Source organism: Brienomyrus brachyistius, chromosome 4, assembly GCF_023856365.1.
Source record: "Brienomyrus brachyistius isolate T26 chromosome 4, BBRACH_0.4, whole genome shotgun sequence".
In the NCBI taxonomy this organism is placed as follows: Eukaryota; Metazoa; Chordata; class Actinopteri; order Osteoglossiformes; family Mormyridae; genus Brienomyrus; species Brienomyrus brachyistius.
In genome coordinates this window covers 16,209,757-16,234,226 of record NC_064536.1, presented here as the reverse complement: position 1 = coordinate 16,234,226, position 24,470 = coordinate 16,209,757, and the positions used below count along the sequence as shown (strand labels likewise).

At 44.3% G+C, this 24,470-nt stretch overlaps 2 protein-coding genes across 5 annotated transcripts in view; both read left to right on the top strand.

The window, feature by feature from the left end:
• LOC125740076 (NACHT, LRR and PYD domains-containing protein 3-like) overlaps positions 1-24,470 on the top strand; it is a 50,537-nt gene that overhangs the window by 15,295 nt on the left and 10,772 nt on the right. For 2 of the 4 annotated variants that reach the window (XM_049010788.1, XM_049010786.1), the window contains one exon: positions 2,347-2,417. The exons of 1 other annotated variant lie outside the window; for it this stretch is intronic. In XM_049010788.1, coding sequence (XP_048866745.1) covers positions 2,347-2,417 — 71 coding nt within the window. Of the gene's footprint in view, positions 1-2,346; positions 3,145-24,470 lie in introns of those variants that run through there. One more of the 4 variants, XM_049010787.1, reaches the window with a different exon arrangement.
• On the top strand, positions 19,373-23,106 carry LOC125740077 (NLR family CARD domain-containing protein 3-like). The gene is made up of 6 exons (XM_049010790.1): positions 19,373-20,266; positions 20,396-20,468; positions 20,569-20,638; positions 21,260-21,485; positions 21,645-21,686; positions 21,877-23,106. Exons 3-6 carry the CDS (start codon positions 20,624-20,626, stop codon positions 23,025-23,027), a joined length of 1,434 nt encoding a protein of 477 aa, XP_048866747.1. The 5' UTR covers positions 19,373-20,266; positions 20,396-20,468; positions 20,569-20,623; the 3' UTR covers positions 23,028-23,106.

Sequence of the window (24,470 nt, the reverse complement as noted above, 5' to 3'; positions counted from 1 at the left end):
GCTTTGCGCGGCACCTATTCCGCCCCGCTTGACACTGCAGTGTTACAACACCTGCACCAGCGATATTAGATAAAAGAATACTAGTTAGTGATCGAATTATCCAATGCAGAAACGAGCAAAAAACGTATTAATTTATACATTAAATGTAATTGGGGTACAAAAATATTTGTCTGCTTTCGCACTTAAGCGTAACTTCCATGTTAGCGCCAGTGCTTGCGATCAACCAACCAGTAAGCTATGGCGGTGCGAAAGCGCCTATTTCTGCAGAACTCCTAAAAGATCCCCGTCAACCATCTGATAATTCCCTAACGCATAAAAATGCAAAGTTACTAGGAGCTGGATAAGTCGAGGTACAGCGGACTTCCTCTCACTTCCATGCATGATAGCTGGTCCAACCTTTCCACTGAGAGCAGGGGCGTCAGAAGCATTTTGAATGGGGGGCACACACACTAATATTTTATGTTAAATGTGGGTGGTGGGTTCCAAACGAATAATTATGAACTATGAGAAGGACACGTCCCCCTCAGATTTAATGGCGGCTATGCGCATAATTGAGAGGTATATGATACACTCTTTTGTAAATCAATACCGCATGAACAACTCACTATTGCTTTAAAAATCATTTGAGGGGACATTCTAAAACGCTTAATGTGAAACGGCTTAATGTAACTTGATGTACCAAAACAGCCACCAAAATCACCAAATTTGTCACACATATATCTGGCTATAAAGACTTTCACCTGACAAAAAATCAAAACCGAAATACAAGGAATATGGACTTTATCTCACGTTAAGCGTTTTCCCCTTCATTGGCGCCCATTATAAGGAAAAGGCTTAAAAAGCAATGGGCACGAGGCAGGGAACAACCTAGGATGGGGGGCCAGCCCATCGCAGGACACACTCACACACCATTCACTCACACCGGCAATTTAGCAACTCCAGTTAGCTTCAGCGTGTTTTTGGACTGGGGGGGACCGGAGCACCCGGAGGAAACCCCACGACGTGGGGACAACATGCAAACTCCACACACATGTAACCCAGGCGGATATTCGAACCCGGGTCCCAGAGGTGTGAGGCACCACCATGTCTCCCTCTTAATGTATCTTAATATACCAAAATAGCGACCATAAATCACCAAATTTCTCACAGACATATCTGGCCATAAAGACTTTCACCATTAAAATTGTAATATAAGTTCACATTGCTTCCCTATATTTTACTGGGGGAAATTCTTACTTTTAGATGAAGTAAGGAAATGGCCAATCACAAAAAATAAAGCACCCAAACGGATCAATGAAATTAAGTGCTGTAATCTGAAATAACGGACTCAACTATTTAAGACTACGCCAGCAGCGATATGGCACAATCGTCCTGTTCGGAGCGTCCCGGAAATCTTTATAAATTAGTAGTGCAAATTCCAACAGTCTTTTTCTAGGCTTATCTCTTAACACCCACTTGAGATTTACATGTTATTGGTGACATTTATAGTAGTTACAACAATAGTTATTATATATTTATACATATATACAAGAATATTTCAATATTGTCATAGTTCTGTTCTTGCAATTCGCCAAAGTCTGAGTTTATCTTGTCTCGAATTTTCCTACATGGGATTCTTTCCTCTGATCTCAACCAACAAAGAAATACAGTCATGTTTTCCATAAAACTACAACAGACGTAACATAAACCTCCTCGAGGGCTGCTTTACATATGACTGCTAATCCATCTTTATACTTAATTTAAATTCACTGGTGCAACAGACTTGAATTTAACTAGGTTGGAGTGGAAATTAAACTAAGATTAACAAAGGTTTAGATTTACCCAAGATTAATTGTAAACTAAATTTAAACTAGGTTTAAACTTATACAGGATTAGTAGATATTGATTTAATCCAATTTACAAGTTAAACCATGTTGGTTCAACCCAGCCTAATTGTTTAATAATATTACTTAAATGTTCGGTTATTGATGGCCAAAGGTAAACATCCTGTAGAAAGACAGAGCAGCAAGGCGCCGCACGCGCCGGCTTTAGCGGTTAGAAAGAAAGACACTGACTTTTAGTATTGATCTCATGCGCGGTTTTGCGGTAAATATGCTTGTTGTGAATGTGTCTGATGAATGTCGCTGCCTTGTAATTTTATTCACCCGTAATTAAGGTGTTAGTTTAGCTCGCGCCGCATTGTGGCGGCTCTTCCCGCCGCCGTCGCGCGCCCTCCGACATTTCCTGAGCTGTTTCATAAACTTCAGTTCCCGCTTCCTTAGGGGAAGTTGTGCTGTTTTTATATCGTACAGAAACGTAAAGTACAGGCGGCCTGATGGGATTAATCGCTCTTCCTCCTGCCTACAGACTCCTGCCAGCTGACGCTGGACCCCAACACAGCAAACAGAGAACTGTCTCTGTCAGAGGGGAACAGGAAGGTGACAGGGGGGGCAGAGCAGCCATATCCTGATCATCCAGAGAGATTTGACCGCTACCCCCAAGTTCTGTGCAGAGAGAGTCTGACTGGTCGCTGTTACTGGGAGGCTGAGTGGAGTGGAGATGAAGCCTGGATAGGAGTGACTTATAAAGGAATCGGGAGGAAAGGATGGAGTGATGACTGTGGGCTTGGATTCAATGACAAGTCATGGAGTCTGTACTGTAATACTGACAGTTACTCTGTCTCTCACAATAATAAACAGACTGACATACCCATAAAGCCCTCAGGCTCCCGCAGAGTAGGAGTGTATCTGGACTGGGGGGCTGGTACTCTGTCCTTCTACAGAGTCTCCTCTGATGGACTGACCCCCCTGTACAGATTCACCTCCTCATTCACTGAACCCCTCTATCCTGGGTTTTGTGTTCATATAAACTCCTCAGTGTCACTGTGACGTGTTGCTCGTTCTCCTGGCAAAAAGGTAAAATCTCTGCTTTTTAACCTTTATAATCCTTTTTACTCTGAAATGTATGTTTGACTAAAATAATTGCCTGTGTTCAGTGAATATAATTTTATAGTTTTTTTTTCTCTGACTAACCTCTAACTAAATATACTCCTGATGAGTGGGGGGGGGACTTTCCCTCTCCCCTTTATATGTACATTTTATATGTTTATGCCTATTTACTGTATTTCCTCCCTGTTCAATGACAATAAAGACTTTCTGTTCTGTCCTATTAATGTTCTGCTTCAGCGTCACCCAAAGCATAACTGAGTAACATAATGAAACCACAGTCTGGTGGATTAAGTTAAATTCACTGTATTTCTGCAGCTGAACATAACAAACACAATGACACACAATTAATGTGTATAACAATCATTTAACTGGAGACAACAGACACAAAGAACACTGGAAAATGTAATTATATCCCGGTACTAACCTACTTCAGTGGTTTACAGTAAATAAAATAATTTATTTATTTGAATAATGAAATTTGTCTTATTAAAAAATCACCCCCCCACCCCACTGTAAAAGGTCTGGTTACGCCCCCGTCAGACAGAAGGGGCAGGTGCCCAGGCACCCTTACCCCCCCACCCCACTGTAAAAGGTCTGGTTACGCCCCTATCAGTTAGAAGGGGCAGGTGCCCAGGCAACGCTACCCCCCCACTCCACTGTAAAAGGTCTGGTTACGCCCCCGTCAGACAGAAGGGGCAGGTGCCCAGGCACCCTTATCCCCCACCCCACTGTAAAAGGTCTGGTTAAGCCCCCGTCAGACAGAAGGGGCAGGTGCCCAGGCACCCTTACCCCCCACCCTACTGTAAAAGGTCTGGTTAAGCCCCCGTCAGACAGAAGGGGCAGGTGTCCAGGCACCCTTACCCCCCCCCACCCCACTGTAAAAGGTCTGGTTACGCCCCCGTCAGACAGAAGGGGCAGCTGCCCAGGCACCCTTACCCCCCCCACCCTACTGCAAAAAGGTCTGGTTACGCCCCCGTCAGACAGAAGGGGCAGGTGCCTAGGCACCCTTACCCCCCCACCCCACTGTAAAAGGTCTGGTTAAGCCCCCGTCAGACAGAAGGGGCAGGTGTCCAGGCACCCTTACCCCCCCACCCCACTGTAAAAGGTCTGGTTAAGCCCCCGTCAGACAGAAGGGGCAGCTGCCCAGGCACCCTTACCCCCCCACCCCACTGTAAAAGGTCTGGTTAAGCCCCCGTCAGACAGAAGGGGCAGCTGCCCAGGCACCCTTACCCCCCCACCCCACTGTAAAAGGTCTGGTTACGCCCCCGTCAGACAGAAGGGGCAGCTGCCCAGGCACCCTTACCCCCCCACCCTACTGTAAAAGGTCTGGTTAAGCCCCCGTCAGACAGAAGGGGCAGGTGCCCAGGCACCCTTACCCCCCCCACCCTACTGCAAAAAGGTCTGGTTACGCCCCCGTCAGACAGAAGGGGCAGGTGCCCAGGCACCCTTACCCCCCCCACCCCACTGTAAAAGGTCTGGTTACGCCCCCGTCAGACAGAAGGGGCAGGTGTCCAGGCACCCTTACCCCCCCCACCCCACTGTAAAAGGTCTGGTTACGCCCCCGTCAGACAGAAGGGGCAGCTGCCCAGGCACCCTTACCCCCCCCCACCCTACTGCAAAAAGGTCTGGTTACGCCCCCGTCAGACAGAAGGGGCAGCTGCCCAGGCACCCTTACCCCCCCCACCCTACTGCAAAAAGGTCTGGTTACGCCCCCGTCAGACAGAAGGGGCAGGTGCCCAGGCACCCTTGCCCCCCACCCCACTGTAAAAGGTCTGGTTACGCCCCCGTCAGACAGAAGGGGCAGGTGCCCAGGCACCCTTACCCCCCACCCTACTGTAAAAGGTCTGGTTACGCACCTGTCAGACAGAAGGGGCAGGTGCCCAGGCACCCTTACCCCCCCCACCCCACTGCAAAAAGGTCTGGTTAAGCCCCCGTCAGACAGAAGGGGCAGGTGCCCAGGCACCCTTACCCCCCACCCTACTGCAAAAAGGTCTGGTTACGCCCCCGTCAGACAGAAGGGGCAGGTGCCCAGGCACCCTTACCCCCCCCACCCCACTGCAAAAAGGTCTGGTTAAGCCCCCGTCAGACAGAAGGGGCAGGTGCCCAGGCACCCTTACCCCCCACCCTACTGCAAAAAGGTCTGGTTACGCACCTGTCAGACAGAAGGGGCAGGTGCCCAGGCACCCTTACCCCCCCCCCCCCCACCCCCCTGTAAAAGGTCTGGTTACGCACCTGCAGTGGCGGACTGGGACAATAATTCAGGCCGGGAATTTGACTCCACTCCCAGGCCACCTCTGCTGCTGCAGTCACATTTACCAATAACTTTCACTACATCAATCACACGTTCCAAGACCTGCCTTCTCTTTCTAACCTGGTCTCAATGGACGGTCATTTGCTTATCAGTCAGAAGGGTATGGATATCTGCTTTGTTGACTCTAAGAAAAAAGGCTTCAGCACTTTCTCTATGGATACTGCTTCTCTCATGTTCCTGTACTCTCTGATGGGTATGTTTCCAGGCCTGCATACCTCCTTTGACAAATGCACTGTTACTGCCTAAAGGTTTTGCAAATGCAAGACATACTGAGCAGAATAGGGAGTGATTACTTTCATTGTATGTCAGCCATTTTCTGTTTGTGCCATCTTTTGAATGTAATACATCAGGAATGGCTCTTTCAGATGTTTGAATTGGGTGATACTTAAAAAAAAAATCTAAATCCTTAGATAATCAAAAGAGATATCAAGGCTTTGGTGTGCATGTGTGAGTGAATGGTGTGTGAGTGTGCCCTGCGATGGGCTGGCCCCCCATCCTGGGTTGTTCCCTGCCTCGTGCCCATTGATTCCGGGATAGGCTCCGGACCCCCCGCGACCCAATGGGATAAGCGGTTTGGAAAATGGATGGATGGATGGATATCAAGGCTTTCACTGTCTCCTTCACCTTTCCCTGAATCATTCTCTCTCTCACTCTGCACATCTAGTTGCTCTGCAATATGAAATAAGCGGGTTCAATAATCTGTATTTATAATTGTGCAGCCATCAGTTGTATGTCCCCAAAATCACAGTCCTACTACTGATCTTATAAATCATAAAAAGCACATGTTGTTTAAAAAGTATAGCCTGCTGCCTGCATGTTTAGTTTTGCTTATCTTAAACTTTACTTGAAGGTTCCTGCTCTGACTCAAACGCTGAACTGTCCACCACCTCTAGCTCAACAGCAGGAGCATTTGTAGCACTAGTGCTACTGACGCTTCCTTCGTCACCTTTTCAAAATAAATAAATAAACAAACAAACATTGTAGGCTACATATTGTAGACTAGAAATGAAAAATCAAAATAACTAATACTGTATTCTTTTCCATACCATCTACTTGATTTATTTATTATTTAAAACAATTTGACCCACTAACACTATTCTGTCTACTTTTTATTCATTTTTATTTATTATATAAAAATATGCTACATGTAGACGAAACGAAACTTGACACAGCACAGCAGCACTTACATATTGTTGCTCGTTTGTTGGTTTAATTTTATCTATTGTGATTATCTAAGTGATTTGGATGAAAGTGTTCGTCTGCCAAATTATTATAAATATAATGTAAGTGTAATCTTGACCAACCTGTTCCCTTACTGGCGAACATGGCTGGGATTTTGCAGCAGCTTGCTGCGTCTGCGGCCAGTGCTTTTTTCCTTTTTATACGCTCCCTCTCTGCTCCTCCTCTGCGTTTACGCTCCATTTTTTTAACGATTTAGTCAGATTTACCCTGTCTCTGGATATAGCCAGATATTAGGCAGTGCGTCGCTGACGTTGGGTCATGTGGGAGTGTAATTTTCCCTCCGCCATTGCCTGATTCGTAGATTGAGAGATCCGTCAATTAATTCGTAGTTGCACACCAGCCTATCACATGCCAGGCTGATCGTCTGCACAGCTGCAGCCGGCAGGCCAGAACGACCGTCAGGCCACCGGGAAATGTCCCGGAGCTCTCGATGGCCAGTCCGCCCCTGCGCACCTGTCAGACAGAAGGACCCACTGAACACGTCAATGAGAAGAATAAGCGCTCCTTCCGGAAATAATGTGTACGTTTCAATGTTGCCACTAGGTGGAGACAAAACATAGAGTACTAGATATAAGACGCTCAGAATTAAATTATAAGAAAACGGATCTATGCGCAATATTTATAAAATACCATTATTACTCCATTTTAACGGGGCACTTCTTGTTATGCCACCTTGTAAATAGCAGTCATTTGTGTTCTTTCTCAATAAAAAATCAATAATATTATGAGCCATAAATCAACCGTATATTTTGCAGGAACAGAAATCGCGTCGCTGAAGTTCAGCATTTTCCCTTTTGAGATGAACGTGATGTTGCCGTTTCCTGCCGGGTGACATTTAAAAATCCACGACAGCCGCGGTTAGATGTAGCGTGTGCAGCGGCCATATTTACAGACAAATTCAAGCTGATCACCAAGCCTTAGTTTGTGGTTAATTAATACCGAAGTAACAGCATAATACTACATTATTTGTGCTGCCTCAGGTAAAGTGTTACCGATGAGAGAACACTTTGAAAATCAGTAAATAACATTTTCTCTTGCCCTGACTTCATGTCTAAATCACACAGATACGTTTGAATAGATTATCATGTTTCCTCTGGTTATTGCACTTACCACACACAAAATGAATAAAATGTAAGTGAACCGAAAACTCCATGCAATGAATCAGCATTCTGTGAGTGTGTATCAAGTGCTGCACCCATACATTAGCAATGGGCTCAGCCTGTTAGTCGAAGTGTAACCTCCACGATCTGCATAAATGACGCAGGAGCAGACCACACCTAGACGCGGCTGTAAATGACGAGGGCTCGGCCTGTTAGCCGCAGTGTAACCCCCCAGGGCTGTGCTGCTCCTTACTGGCTGTGAGCCGCTGTTCCGCGCTCTCGTCCCACTGCCCCGGGGCTGTGCTGCTCCTTACTGGCTGTGAGCCGCTGTTCCGCGTTCTCGTCCCACTGCCCCGGGGCTGTGCTGCTCCTTACTGGCTGTGAGCCGCTGTTCCGCGCTCTCGTCCCACTGCCCCGGGGCTGTGCTGCTCCTTACTGGCTGTGAGCCGCTGTTCCGCGCTCTCGTCCCACTGCCCCGGGGCTGTGCTGCTCCTTACTGGCTGTGAGCCGCTGTTCCGCGCTCTCGTCCCACTGCCCCGGGGTTGTGCTGCTCCTTACTGACTGTGAGCCGCTGTTCCGCGCTCTCGTCCTACTGCCCTGGGGCTGTGTTGCTCCGCCCCACCAATGAGAGGCTCACATTGTCGTCAGTGATCGAGGGTAAACTGAACACGATCGTTACAGCTTCCGGCCTCCGTAGCGCCGACCCTATTCATGGCTAGTTTTGTTAGACAACTACAGGCATCTGGGCAGCCCATGCAGCCCATGCAGAGCAACACACGCGGGGGGGGGGGGGGCACAGATTCCTTTTTTCCCTTGCCCACCACCACCCCCCTCTTCAGAGGACAACTTTATTTTTAATTAAAATACAGTATAAAGGGGCCACAGATTCCTGGTGAACAAGCGGGGGCCTGGCTGTGCCCCAGGTGCAGGAGACCACGGCCTGGCTGATGTCCTCATTCTCCCCCAAATCCATCAGCTGCAGAGGCCACAGCTGCAGGGCCAGGAGTGGGAGGCCAAGGGGCAGAGGCTGCCCAGATAAGGAACTACCCCTGGGCAGGGCATGGCGGCGGCATCCCCTGGGCAGGGTGCGGGCTCCATCCTCATCCTCAGAGGGCCGTGGAGAGCCAACAGGAAGAGTGGTGGTACAGTGAAGGGGGCACAGTGCTGATTGGCAGAGCCAGGGATCAGGCAGCGGAGAGACCACCTCGATCACGAACAGCCAGGGATCAGCCAGCGGAGAGACCACCTCGATCACGAACAGCCAGGGATCAGGCAGCGGAGAGACCACCTCGATCACGAACAGCCAGGGCTTTGTGGCTGCTTCACCTGAGTCCATGGGAAATGGGGGAGCCTCAATGCCACTAGATGCAGGCAGAGCACCTGGGGAGGCTGGTGGACCTCATCAGGGACCCTTGGAGCATCAGGGTGGAACTGCAGCGTGCTGACCTCCCTCTTCGTGTTGAATAGGCAGCCTTCCACCAGCTCAAGATGTTACACCTCTGCTCCATAAGCCAGCTCTCGCAGGAAATCCCCCAGCTCCTCGAGGGCATCCTCCAGCACCAGGCTGCTCCTGTCTCTGACACCTGCCTCAGAGAGCCCACCAGACCAGACTCCTTGCCACCATAGGAGGCCCAGTAAGGTGTCCACTCTGGCGATTTCTATTCACAGGCCTGCATTCTCCCCGAAATCCTCTGCCTCCTCCAGGTCACTGTTGCTCTCGGGCTTTACAAATGGGTTGTAAATGAGGATGCACTATATACACCACAGATGAGGGAGCACCTGGGATCCTGGCACCTGGGATCATCCACATGAGGATTAAAACGAGAGGCAGGCATAAAGGAGGAACAGGTGTGGCTCGTTAGCACCATGCCATGGAGAACATGGGGGGAAAAGGCATGCGGGGTGTGAGAGAGAGAGAGCAAGCTGGCTTCGAAGGGAAGCCGCCTGCTGCAGTTGTTGATACTTCAGCTTCCATGGTTCTGCAGGATATAAAGAGAAAATACAACACTGCTAATATGCCTGCATTCTGTTTAAAGCTGCCTGCTTTGCCTGTAATGGTAGCCAGAGGGACGCCTTACTGGCTGCTAGAATCAGAACAGCTAGATGCAGATTGTTGTCTATTATGGAATCAATGTCATGTTATGGAGTCATCCTATGGGATCCCAGATCTATCATAAAAACACATTTTGATGCCTGGATATGCCATACTTTTTCTAACCCTAACCCTAGCCTAGCCAGAAATAATGTGCTTTTATGACCACCTAGTGGACACTCTGACATTAAAATTCCAAACGTTAGAGAGTTATTTATTCCTGGTGCTGACATCACACAAAATGAGCTGCCATCTCCCTTAAGAATAAACTCTGTTACCCGTGTAACGTGATTTAGAAATTCACACTGAATTCGAATACGAATGTTGAACGAACTGTTGTTATTCTAAAGAAACAAAATATCTACCTTTGGGGTTCTAGACCTTCAGAGGTGTGCTATCTGCATATCTGTATCTTTGTGACTCTGAGCGGTGCTGTCCTACACCACGTAGAGGCTGTGTGTGGGATTATGTACTATTTTCAGAGCACAGTAAGTCAAGTACAGTATTTGGTTCATTGCTCTTTGATCGTCTCTTGATTCTTGATGCAAATATTTTCTCTGTGCGAGTGTGTCTTGTGTCTCACGTGTTCAGTTTTGCAGAAACAACTCTGTTGTTAAAATGTTTGGAAGAATCTGGGTTTATTATTATTGAAGTAGGTTATAGTAAGATTTCCGAATGTTACATTGAATATATTAAAAATATATCATTCCACTTCCAAATAAAATCCGTTTTTTGTTGTAGTCCTAATTTCTATAATGGACATATTTGGAAAAATACCCCAAAGGAGACTGTATTAAAACTTAAAACACTGAATAATAATACAAAATGTGTAAAATGTTATGTGAGATGATTATGTAATGAAAGCCAAATGGTATGACTCAGGTCGCTTAAAAATGTAACAGTCATTTACATCCATCCTTCCATCCATCCATCCATACTGTCTTGTCCTATCGAGGGTCTCTAGGACGGGGCGCCAACATACATTTCATTATATGAAACTTACCTTATCATCAACGTTCAGATTATTACAGATTATTATTTAAGTAAAACAACTAAAGTTAACAGTTTTAATGTTTTGAGTGCTGGGCGGTGGAACTTAACATTGTCTTTCTTTGGCAGAAAAACGTATCACCCTTCGGTACATAGGTGGACTCGGTTTTTTCCCCCTCATTGAATACTTCTGAAATGTTCCGTACACGACGACAATATATGTTTCTGGACACCCACCTGTCATGCCCTGCTCGTCGGCTCCTCGTGTGTGCCACGCCCCCGGATTACCCACGTGTTCTTTCCCGATTGTACCCAGCTGTGTCTGATTATTTTCAATCAGTCCTGTGTATTTCAGTCCGTGTCTTACCTGAGTCCTTCGTCCGTCATTGATGTCAGTCAGTGTGAGATGTTCCCCAGTCCTCGTAAGTCCAATAAATCCCCGTCTGCCTGACTGCCGCCCGCTCACTCACCCAGCAACTTGTTTGTGATTAATGTTTTCATTACTGATGCGATTTCGTGGTATTAAATCGGATTCCAGTCCACCTCGCCACCCATTACGTGTTTCGCTTTAATTTAAATTTGTCTACTTTGCCGTGTTTGCCCAAGTATTTCCTAGGTCGGTAATTTTTTTTCTCTCAACGACCAAAAACAGCACTGAAGGTTACCGAACCAAGTAAACCACTTCCATTTGCTTTCCACGAAAAAAAATACATGATACAGAATATAGGCAAATGCTTACTTTAGTTTCCATATAAGCTGTAGCGAAGCAGGATTAAAATGGGAGCGCTGTAATAAAAAGGAGGGGCAGAGGAGGGGCGACCCGCTTTTCTTTCTTTGCACTGTCAGGTACTTTAGAGATGATTGTGCTTTAAGAATCAGAAAATACTTTACGTTTCATGACCTTATTATACAAATCCCGTACCCTGAACAGGATGTAACACATAAGCCGTTATTAAATTAGACACATTTTTCACTTTGATAAACCAAACAGCGCGAAGATCCCGCGTGTCCTTTCCCCTCTAACTACGCGCGACAAATGATTTTCGGGGTTCTGACGTGCGCACTGACCACAGACTCACTCAAGCAGACCTGCGGCGGACATATGCCCATGCGCACTGAGGACACGCCGGCACCCATTTCAAAATGGCGATACCAACGGGTCACATGTGGCCCTGTTATTTCAAATAAGACCCTTTAACCATAGCGTTTTTAAAGTAATGAAACTCTTTTCGGTGTTATTTAAAATAAAACACCCTAAGCATTTCGACAACAAGAATCAAGGAATATCGCGGCCAATCCTTGTTAAAATGAGCATACGGCATTAACACAGAAGCGGTACCACTAATGTTTTAAATTAGAAAAAAATATCTTTAACATAAATGTACTGTTTTTAATACACTGTTTAATATAATGTCTGTGAATAAACTAGACAATACGTTTTAGGGTTGAATTTATGTGTTTTAACATAATACGGCATCAATGAGCCAAGCGCTGTCTCCCAGCATGCCGCACTGTCGTACTGCAGCGGGGTTTCCTCGGGGCATTATACACACCTTTTCGCAGAAACTCCAAATATGGGTCAAATCAGCCAGTTCCCAAACAATTGACCATTTGGTGCAAATGAAAGGGGATGATTTGGATATTTATAACATAAACGCGCCTCGATAGTTCATTGTCTAGGGAAAAAGAAGAAGAATGTTATAAAGGAGGATGTGGAGTTGGATGCTATGGCCATCGCTCTGGCCCCTGTTCCAGTTCCTTGCTCATGACTGCCCAGCTGCAGGTTCCAGCTTCAGCCTCACATCTCCCGTACCTGGGGTGGCCACTGACATCATACACGGTGTTGAAGTGTCGTGCTTTTTTCTCCTTCCCCGCCAAATCAGAAGTCAGAGGTCCGCTTGTGCAGTATCCAGAATTCAGTCTTTATTGCAACAATGAAGTTACAACCAAGGCTGGACACGTAAAGTGTGTCCAGTACTGTTTTACATCAATTTTTATATAAGTTCTTATCATTTAACAATATCTCGTCACTTAAGCATCATCATTCCTTCAGCCATTCACAATAATTGTTTATTCCCTTAAATCCACACCCCTAGGTGACAAGTTTGTCCATCATTTCTTTTACCGTTTGGTCTCTCGGCTGAACATAACGGTGGCGCGAGCAGCTCCACTTGGTTTTTTAAAAATGCTCAGCCGTGAACTTCGGATGAACTCAGGCGAATCCCTTCCTTCAGTAGTAAACCTAGGCAGTTTCAGCCTTTTACACATTGTCTAACTAAAAGGTTGATAATATATTTATCCTTTAACATTGTGATAAAATATACGTTAATAAAAGTGAATATTCATAGATTCAGGACTAACATAAAGTAGCTAACAGAATCTCAGACTTACAAAAGGTGCAAATACATACTCAGTTGATTACATTGTGTTGATTACATTATAATGTTACCCAGATCCCTTCTGGGCCGACTCAGTGACCCCTGCCGGTTCACCACAGGACCACAAGGTGCCAGTGTTGCCAGCTCCTGCTGCCCCAAATCCATCCACAGCGATAGTCTCCCAACTCGACCCAGGTCCAACCAGACCTTCCGCATGGGCCGGACCGGCAGCAGCCCCATGGACTGCCTATAGGGCCCGAAGCTTCATATGTTCCCCAGTTTCTCTCCCACTTCCCCTTCCTCAGTCCTGGTCCCCCTGTCTGTCCCTCAGTGGCATTTCTTTGGCCCGTCCTCCCTGGTGACCTGTCAGTGATCCATACTGCTCTAGCCCCCAAGTCTAGGGACTTGGAGATTTTTCACCAAATTGTCTTGATTAACTTCACACATATTTTAATGGAAAGAGATTAAAAAACCATAAAAAATTTGTCAATATATCTTTAATAGAACCAGAGATATTGAAGATTTAATATGCCTGAAATGGGATTTTTGTTCTAATGTAATTACAATTAGAGCTGCAGAAAAAACTGTGACTACTTAGAACATCTTCGCTCTGCATAGGCGGAGGGCAGCCTGCGCCTCATTCAATAAATGTAAGAAATTGTAAATAGGGTATGGTGCACTTAAACAACCAGAACTTTGCCAATATCTAACCAATCTTAGTGATTTTTGTTGTTGAATGTTGAAATGAAAATTTACTTGGGGGTATCTACATTAACTGGCATGATGTCCAACCAATCAGGAGCCAGATCGGTGGTCACGTGACATTGATCCATCCTCCGTACAGCACATAAAATCCCTTCAATCTTCAATCATCCAGAAGTGGGCACACGATTGTATAGTGTGGGCATGCATCAATCGTCATCATAGTTGGCAATTTTCACATTTAGGGTGCAATAAATATGCCTGTGCACAAATAATCGATGCCCCACGATTCTTTCGATTTTTATTTAGTGCGTGAAAGTTACCTTGTTTTCAAATTGTTGTTGCTCCGCGAATACTGAACCGATTTTGATCCGGTAAAAAATAAGAAAATCAAGGATAAATAAATTATTCAAAACGGCGGATATCTCATAAGTTGAACCTGTTGACCTGTGTTTGGTGCCTCATGCTCCCTCTGTCTGACCTGATTCCCCTTTGGTTCGATGCTCTGCTGCCATCTTCCCTGGTCACTGGGTCTCATTGACGTCTGATCTTGTGTGGTTCCTGGTCCCCAGTCCCATTGGCTTTTTGTAAATGTCATGTTTCCCAGCACCAGCTCCGCCGATTCCACCTGCTTGTCCTAGTCCTCTTGTTGTTTCACAGCCTAGTCCAGTCATCCCTTTCATCTCTTTTTGCTGGCTAATGATATAATCCCCATGGCAACAATAAAGACCTTTGCTAACCAAAAACCATGGGTGGATAGAACTATCCGTGAGGCAGTGAACACGTATAACGCAGGACTCACCACCGGCGATATGTTCGCTTATAAAGCTGCTTCTTATGGGGTTCGGAGTGCTGTAAAGGACATGAAACGCTGGTACCCGGAACAGGCAGAGTCACACTTCCACCGGGGTGACACAGACCAAATATGGCACAGACTGCACACAATCACGGACCTTACAAGGAAATGCACTGCAGCTGCAAGCGTCAGCTCTGCGTTTTTCCACAAACCTAACACATTCTATTCCTGTTTTCAGGCTAATCATGCTACTGTTAGCCACACAGCTAGCAATAGCTATTGCCTCCTAATGGAGTGCGGTGACATCATCACCATCAGAGTGTGACGTGCACAGGATGCTGAAGTGGGTCAACATCAGGAAGGCGGCTGGACCGGACAACATCTGAGGGTGCCTGCTGTGCTGACCAGCTGACCAGAGTCACCTGTCACCTCTATCTTCAACGAGTCTCTGACTCAGTCTGTCCTCACATGGTTTTAAAGATCCACTAACAGCAGTCCTACATATATGTCAACATCAGTGGGACTGCAGTGGAGAGGGTGAGCAGGGTAACCTTAAGGACTTTTTACTCTGGTGCTGTGGAAAGTGTCTTGACTGAGAACATCACCTCCCGGTCTGGGATCAGATGTGTCCAGGACATTAAAGGTGCACCAGATCGAATCTACAGTCTCTGCAAGTCATTTACTGTAGATGGAAGACCAGATCCATCAGGATCTGTCTGTCAGTCCACTGAACTGTTCCACCCTCCTTTCACTTTCCAAAACTACAAAAAAGGAAGTTGCAACTTCCTTTAGAACTAGTCATTCTCTCTCCAAGACCAGTATCACTGGGTTTTGTCTGCCTTCCTGTTCAGTTCTCAAGGTAAGACGGACAATATTTTTGCAAAATGCTTTTAGTTCCTTTTGTAGCAGTTTATGGAAATCCCAGAGTGACACGCTAAAGACCCAAGTAAAAATAATGTTAAAAAACTTTTACGAATTAATAATTTTAAATCACTATAATCAGCCGCATAAGAATGTTGTTGTGTCTTTGCGTGGGTGTCTCAGTGTTCCTCTGTGAGCTGTTTTGTGCAGGAATTCTTACTTACACAGTACTTTGTTACATTAGTTACTAGGCATGTAAGGATGAAACGCGAATCGGTTAAAAATCGATGTAAATGTATGACGATTCAAACCGGCTAATTTGGAAAACGAATCACTACTTTAGGAGTACTTTACGGTACTTTACTTAACAGAAAAAGTGGTGTAATATTACATTTGATTTCACGAGGTCAGCTTGGTGTCAGATGTCACTGCGTATTCCCGCCGACGTCGTATGTTAGTTTTTGGTTCTGACCGAACTAAAGATGGCGAGCAAATTTGAAATTGAGGATCGACACACAACCCCAATCTTAAATCGGCGGTTTGGCAGCATGTTAGCTTTCCGATAATCACAAACGAAGACGGCGAGAAAAGCATAGACAAGACAAAAACTGTGCAAACATTGTAAAAGACTGATAACATACACAAATAGCACAACGAACATCCTTCAGCATGTCCACCCTCACCACAGTGAGCTCAGTTCACCACCGCCCGAGCGAAGATTATTAAAAGGGCAAACAACGCTAAAAAGCTGCACATGCAAGCCTTAGTTTTTGGTAATGCTTTATATTAAGTGCACCTTCATAATGCATTCATTATACATTTATAGAACATTCAGTGCACCTTCATAATGTATTCATAGAACATTCATAAGCAGCATGCAAGTACACCTAAACAGCCTTAACACCTTTAAAATACATTAATAACAAAATTTCATGATTAAACAATTATAATGTTTGTTATTATTATATAATATTTGTTATTAATGTATATTACAACTGTTAAGGGATGTTAGGATGTAAAGGTATACATGCACGGTGTTTATGATTGATTTCTGAATACGTAATGAATACATTATGAAGGTGTACTGAGCGTTTTATGAATGCAATATAAAAGCATTATGAAGTTAATGTAAAGCGCTACCGTTTGATTTTTTTGTTATTTATTTTGATTTGGGGTTTTTTTAAAACAGCATTTTATTCAATTTCAGTTGCACTGTTAAGAGGACACGTTTTGCACAGGTTAGAAAGATAAAGGAATATTTTTGAATAAATTTGTCTGCAGCTCATTCTGTTACAAAATCGTGAGAAAATCATATTGTGAACTCAGAATCGTGAATCATATCGAATTGTGAGTGTATCAATTTGTTACATCTCTATTAGTTACTGAATAGACCACTGTGATAATAGTAATAAACACAGAGCTTATTTTCCGTGTGATGTACGTGTTAAACATACTTCCTGCTCCAGTAGAAGTTGCAGGAACTGTGTGACTAGCTTCATCACATAAACACAGTACAGTAGAAAATCGAAACTTACCATTTATTTTAAGAGTATCTGACCTCTAAAATAAAATTTTAAATGTATTTTTGCGTCATACATTTTGAGATTCCCTACAACATACAAGCAGCTTCAAGTTTCACTTATACACTGTAAAAAAATCCACAGGTTAAACTTACAAAAATTAGCTACCTAAATGCCTTCAAAATATGAACTGTTTCAAGATCTTGAGATAAAAATATAAAGCAAATTTTCTCAGCGCAGGTGACAACACAGCAAATACTGAATTCGGATTTTCTGTTTTTCGTTTTTTTTTAGTTAGGCTGATTCACATTCATATTTTTTAAATGTGCCCAGAATCAAATTCCAACTCTTGGCTGTATTAACTGGGTTTAGTTGGGCTAATTTGACTTTATTTGTCAGCCAAAAAGTACAGCATTTCCTTCTAATTCAGATCGGTGGAGTGATCTATTAGACTGTTTACGGTAAAGGTTAGTGTTTTGCGTTGAGGGCATCACAGCATGTGTGGTTTTCTGCTGCTTCTTACCTGATCGCTGTATTTTTCTCCCAGCCACGGCTCTGTGTCTGTATGTTAAAGGCTGGTTAACATCCACGAAAGTGTGGCTGTGAGTTACTCCAACCTTTAGCGCAGTCAAATGCAGTCAGTGCTTGAAGTTGATAAAAATAGATGGCGATACTCTCTTTGTTATTCAACACCAGGAGCCATTATCTCCATGTTATTCTGTACTATATGCGGGCATTCAACTTCTTATTCAGCACTAAGTACTGGTACTCCCCTTGTTATTCAGTTCCAGCTGCCAGTGCTCCCCTTGTTATTCAGTACTAGGTGCCAGTACTCCCCTTGTTATTCAGTGCCAGGTGCCACTACTTCCCTTGTTATTCAGTACTAGGTGCCACTACTTCCATATTCAGAATCAGGTGCCAGTGCTCCCCTTGTTATTCAGTACTAAGTGCCAGTACTCCCCTTGTTATTCAGTACTAAGTGCTAGTGCTCCCCTTGTTATTCAGTGCCAGGTGCCAGTACTCCCCTTGTTATTCAGTACTAGGTGCCAGTGCTCCCCTTCTTATTCAGTGCCAGGTGTCAGTGCTCCCCTTGTTATTCATTACTAGGTGCCACTACTTCCCTTGTTATTCAGAATCAGGTGTCGGTACTCCCCTTGTTATTCAGTGCCAAGTGCCAGGGCTCCCCTTGTTATTCAATACTAGGTTCCAGTGCTCCCCTTCTTATTCAGTGCCAGGTGTCAGTGCTCCCCTTCTTATTCAGTACTAGGTGCCAGCAGGGGCGGACTGGCCATCGGGAGCACCGGGACATTTCCTGACGGTCGTTCTGGCCTGCCGGCTGCAGCTGTGCAGACGATCAGCCTGGCATGTGATAGGCTGGTGTGCAACTACGAATTAATTGACGGATCTCTCAATCTACGAATCAGGCAATGGCGGAGGGAAAATTACACTCCCACATGACCCAACGTCAGCGACGCACTGCCTAATATCTGGCTATATCCAGAGACAGGGTAAATCCGACTAAATCGTTCAAAAAATGGAGCGTAAACGCAGAGGAGGAGCAGAGAGGGAGCGTATAAAAAAGGAAAAAAGCACTGGCCGCAGACGCAGCAAGCTGCTGCAAAATCCCAGCCATGTTCGCCAGTAAGGGAACAGGTTGGTCAAGATTACATTTACATTATATTTATAATAATTTGGCAAACGAACACTTTCATCCAAATCACTTAGATAATCACAATAGATAAAATTAAACCAACAAACGAGCAACAATATGTAAGTGCTGCTGTGCTGTGTCAAGTTTCGTTTCGTCTACATGTAGCATATTTTTTATATAATAAATAAAAATGAATAAAAAGTAGACAGAATAGTGTTAGTGGGTCAAATTGTTTTAAATAATAAATAAATCAAGTAGATGGTATGGAAAAGAATACAGTATTAGTTATTTTGATTTTTCATTTCTAGTCTACAATATGTAGCCTACAATGTTTGTTTATTTATTTTGAAAAGGTGACGAAGGAAGCGTCAGTAGCACTAGTGCTGCAAATGCTCCTGCTGTTGAGCTAGAGGTGGTGGACAGTTCAGCGTTTGAGTCAGAGCAGGAACCTTCAGGTAAAGTTTAAGATAAGCAAAACTAAACATGCAGGCAGCAGGCTATACTTTTTAAACAACATGTGCTTTTTATGATTTATAAGATCAGTAGTAGGACTGTGATTTTGGGGACATACAACTGATGGCTGCACAATTATAAATACAGATTATTGAACCCGCTTATTTCATATTGCAGAGCAACTAGATGTGCAGAGTGAGAGAGAGAATGATTCAGGGAAAGGTGAAGGAGACAGTGAAAGCCTTGATATCTCTTTTGATTATTTTGCCCGTCCACAGTCTAAGGATTTAGATTTTATTTTAAGTATCACCCAATTCAAACGTCTGAAAGAGCCATTCCTGATGTATTACATTCAAAAGATGGCACAAACAGAAAATGGCTGACATACAATGAAAGTAATCACTCTCTATTCTGCTCAGTATGTCTTGCATTTGCAAAACCTTTAGGCAGTGACCGTGCATTTGTCAAAGGAGGTATGCAGGCCTGGAAACATACCCATCAGAGAGTACAGGAACATGAGAGAAGCAGTATCCATAGAGAAAGTGCTGAAACCTTTTTTCTTAGAGTCAACAAAGCAGATATCCATACCCTTCTGACTGATAAGCAAATGACCGTCCATTGAGACCAGGTTAGAAAGAGAAGGCAGGTCTTGGAACGTGTGATTGATGTAGTGAAAGTTATTGGTAAATGTGACTGCAGCAGCAGAGGTGGCCTGGGAGTGGAGTTAAATTCCCGGCCTGAATTATTGTCCCAGTCCGCCACTGGGTGCCAGTGCTCCCCTTGTTGTTCAGTGCCAGGTGCCAGTGCTCCCCTTGTTATTCAGTGCCAGGTGCGACTGCTCCCCTTCTTATTCAGTGCCAGGTACCAGTGCTCTCAGCAGATATTGTGAGGTACCGGTACACTGAAGAGAAAAACAAATAGGTGCTGGTACTGTGTGACGCCCGCTCCGTCCGCTCCTCGTGTGTGCCACGCCCCCTAATTACCTACGTGTGATTCCCTGATTGTGCCCAGTCGTGTCTTGTTTCCTGCTGCCTTGTTTCGTGTATTTAAGTCCCTGTTTTGCATTAACCCCTTGTCTGTCTTTGATGTTCGTTCCCGTTTGATGTACCCTTGGCCCCGGTATTCGATTAAACCCCTTGTTTTGCCCGTATATGCCTGTCCGCCTGCTCTTTGCCCGCCTGCCCGAGCGATCGCCCGCTTTTAAACAGCACGATCGCAGCCGAGCGTGACATACTGCATGCCTGTGAGTACTGACCCACTTCAAGCACTGAATACATTGATAGAAAAGTGTATAGTTTAATCTCAGAGTATCTATTGAATACTGAAGGAACTTGCAATGTAATGGCTATACCCTTTTTTGACTTAAAAACAGGGTGAAATATGGCCCATAATTATGACTCCAAATGATCAGTGGACGTCTCTGCCTGTGACTGCAAACTGGCTGTGTGAGTAAAAACTGACCAGTTTGATTTGGTTGTAAGATATTACAGCTGCTAAATGGCTTTTGAATATAAAGCTAACATTACTTTTGGTTTTTTATTACAGAGTCAGACTGCGATACATAGGACCTGGTTTCCTTACAGTCATAATCATCTAAACAATGGCTCACCAAGAGGTTTGCTACAGCATTTCGGCATTTGATGCATTTTGTCCATAGATGACAGACACTGAAAGGCAGGGAAGCTTAAGCTGAGTAACGATTTTCAGCTGAAGGTTGCTGAAAGTAGCAGACAAAAAGCTCCTTCTCCGCTGTGCTCGTCCCCAGGCTACTTCTGTACCGTACTGCCCTACACTAAATGTTATAGACTGGCTGTAACAGAATAACTTCATCTATAATATGTATAATAATATTTGATGCTGTCTTAACATGATGTTTGTAGTCTGTTTTGATTTTGACTCTATTGTTTTAATGTGCTCTATTGGATCTTAAATTTATACTATTTATATTGGACAAGTCTCTCTTTTAAAAGAGATTTTTAAAATGAGTGAGACTAACCTGGTTAAATAATAATGCAGAAATAAACACGCACGTGTTTCCTATAGTAATGAAAAAATTATAGCAGGTGTCTTCAGCAGCCACATAAGACTGTGAGCAGGAAAACTGACTTCTGTTAGCGGAAAGTTCCGCGCATGTGTGTGAGTGACCATAAACAGGTCTGTGAGATCTCATGGACTCATCTCCGACATTCTGCAGACCCAAACCTCGCCCGCTATCCTCTTGTTGCATTCTCTATAGGAGCTCACTGAAGATGAGCTGAATGAGATTAAATATAACCTGATCCACCTGGAATATGAAGAGTATCAGCGCATTCCCAGGGGTCAGCTGGAGAAATTGGACAGAATTGGCATCGCCGACATGATGATACGTTCCTATGGTGAAGTCGGTGCTTTCAAGGTCACGCTTGAAATCCTGAAGAACATGAATCTGAATGACCTTGCTGAGAGACTGAACCTGCAGAAGTGTAATCATATTTTATCCTTTCTTGCTTTTCATATAAAATGTAATTGTTTTTTGGTCTTGAAAAATAAATATATTAAATAACATTATATGGGAAATGATGCAGAGTTTGTTACTGACTGATGTTCAACATAGAAATGAATTTGAAATTCTCTCATTTTAGGTAACCAAGTAGGAAGTGAGCTGCTTAACATATTGGAGAAAAGTAAGAACTTTATGCTATTATCTAAATGTATGTGGTGTTTCAGAAAAAAATGTGTATGATGTGAAACTAAAAGTTTCATTTATCACAGTCAAATAGTGAAAAACGTGTCTGTGTGTGTGTGTGTGTGTGTGTCTCATACTGGACAGAATCCTGGTGAGAAATTGTCCATTTTCCTTCCACATTTCTTCAGGGGAGCTAATGCTGGACAGAATAAAGTGTAACCTAAAGAAGCAATTTCAGCGTATATTTGAAGGGGGAGCTAAGGAAGGACAGCCAACACTTCTCAGTGAGATTTACACAGAACTCTACATAACTGAAGGGGGAGCTGGAGGAGTCAATGATGAACATGAAGTGAGACAGATTGAAACAGCATCCAAGAAAAGGCGAACAGAAGATACTACAGTGAAGTGCAATGATATATTTAAACCCTTACATGGGCGTGAGACACCTATCAGAACTGTACTCACTAAAGGGGTCGCAGGTATCGGGAAAACAGTCTCTGTTCAGAAATTTATTCTAGACTGGGCAGAAGGAAAAGCAAACCAGGACATTCACTTAATATTTGCTCTTCCTTTCCGGAACCTGAATTTGGTTAAGGGTGAATTCAGTCTGATTGAACTGCTTCACTGCTTTGATCCAGAACTAAAGTCATTTCAATCCACTGAGCTGTTAAGGCACAAAGTTTTGTTGATCTTTGATGGTCTGGATGAGTGTCGCCTTCCTCTAGATTTCCAGAAAAATGAGAGTTGGTTTGATGTAACAAAAAAAACGTCACTGGATGTGCTGTTGACTAACCTCATTAAGGGGAATCTGCTCCCATCAGCTCTCCTCTGGATAACCTCCCGGCCAGCAGCAACCAATCAGATACCTCCTGAATGCATCGACCAGGTGACCGAGATACGAGGGTTCAGTGATGCCCAGAAGGAGGAGTATTTCAGGAAGAGATTCAGTGATCAGAGCCTGACTGAAAGGATTATCACACATGTGAAATCATCAAGGAGCCTCTTCATCATGTGCCACATACCTGTGTTCTGCTGGATTTCAGCCTCTGTTCTTGAGAGTCTTTTTAGTGAGTCTGACAGTGGAGAAATTCCAAGGACTCTGACTGAAATGTACACACACTTCCTGATCATTCAGGGGAGTTTAAAAAATGACAAGTATAGGCTCCAGACCTCTGTGACCCAGAATAGGACAAGCTGGTACAGAAAACTGAAGGATGGAAGGATGAAAAACAATGAAACCAAGTCTATTAAATGCTTCCTTCTAAAACTTGGTAAACTGGCTTTTCGTAACCTTGAGAAAGGCAATCATATTTTACGAGAAAGATCTGGAACAGAGTGACCTTGATGTCAGAGAAACTTCAGTTTACTCTGGATTGTGCACAGAAGTCTTTAAAAAGGAGTATGGGTTGTACCAGGAGAAGGTGTACTGCTTTCTGCATCTGAGCATCCAGGAGTATCTCGCTGCTTTATATGTCTTTCTATCAAAGTCATCAGCTAAGCTACTGAAGACTGCAGTGGATGAGGCATTAGTGAGCAAGAATGGACACTTGGACCTCTACCTCCGCTTCCTGCTTGGCCTCTCAACAGACACCAGTAAGAGTCTGTTAAAAAGGCTTCTGGGAAAGACAACATTCAACTCACATAACATTTGGAGAACAGCCCAATACATTAAGGGGAAAATAAAGGAGAATTTATCTCCAGAAAGGACCATCAATCTGTTCCACTGTCTGAATGAACTGGGTGACAATTCTCTAGTAGAGGAAGTACAAAGATACCTGAGTTCAGGAATTCTTTCAGCAGAAGATCTCTCACCCGCACAGTATTCAGCTCTGGCCTTTGTGTTACTGATGTCAGATGAGGAGCTGGATGTGTTTGATCTGAAGAAATTCTTCAGATCAGATAATGAGCACTGGAGGCTGCTGCCTGTGGTCAAGACATCCAAGACTGCTCTGTAAGTGATGAGAGGATGTAAAAACATGTCTTGTCTGGCAGTAAATCATTAGAATTGTTTGAAATATATCAAATATATAATTTCTTCCTCTTCATGGATTAATGACTTGGTTAGATTTGTTTTTCGATATTCTAAACGCAGATTTTATAATGACTGAGGGTAGTGATGTAGTAAAAAACACAAATTCCATTTGCACTAACATTCACTTCCGATAACTGGGGCAACATCCTAACCTGCTGTAGAATCACAGAGGGCTCTTTATCTGGAGGGTTTACAAGTGAAATGATCCTTTATTTGCACAAGTACAGGTATATTGGTGTGCTTCTCTTCTCACTCCCCATGAGAGACACAGACACATTTACAAGTGAGAACAACCTTAGGGGTCACAGTACAGGGTTGGCTGGCGTCCAGCTCTCCTGGACGGGAGATTTAAGGGCCTTGCTTATGGACCCACAGACAGGTGACTATTCTGCCGAATCCCAAACCAGAAATCGGTCAGGTCTGTTAGGTCAGCTGTTCAAACCCAGGTGAGAGGACTCTTCAGCCAATCAGTGCTCTAATTAGGAATCTGATTAGTGAGTTGCACTAATACACTGCATCACATTCTCTCCACTGGAAGGACTCTCACTAATACACTGCATCACATTCTCTCCACTGGAAGGACTCTCACTAATACACTGCATCACATTCTCTCCACTGGAAGGGCTCTCACTAAAGCATTCCATCACATTCTCTCCACTGGAAGGGCTCTCACTAATACACTGCATCACATTCTCTTCACTAGAGGGGCTCTCACTAATACACTGCATCACATTCTCTCCACTGGAAGGG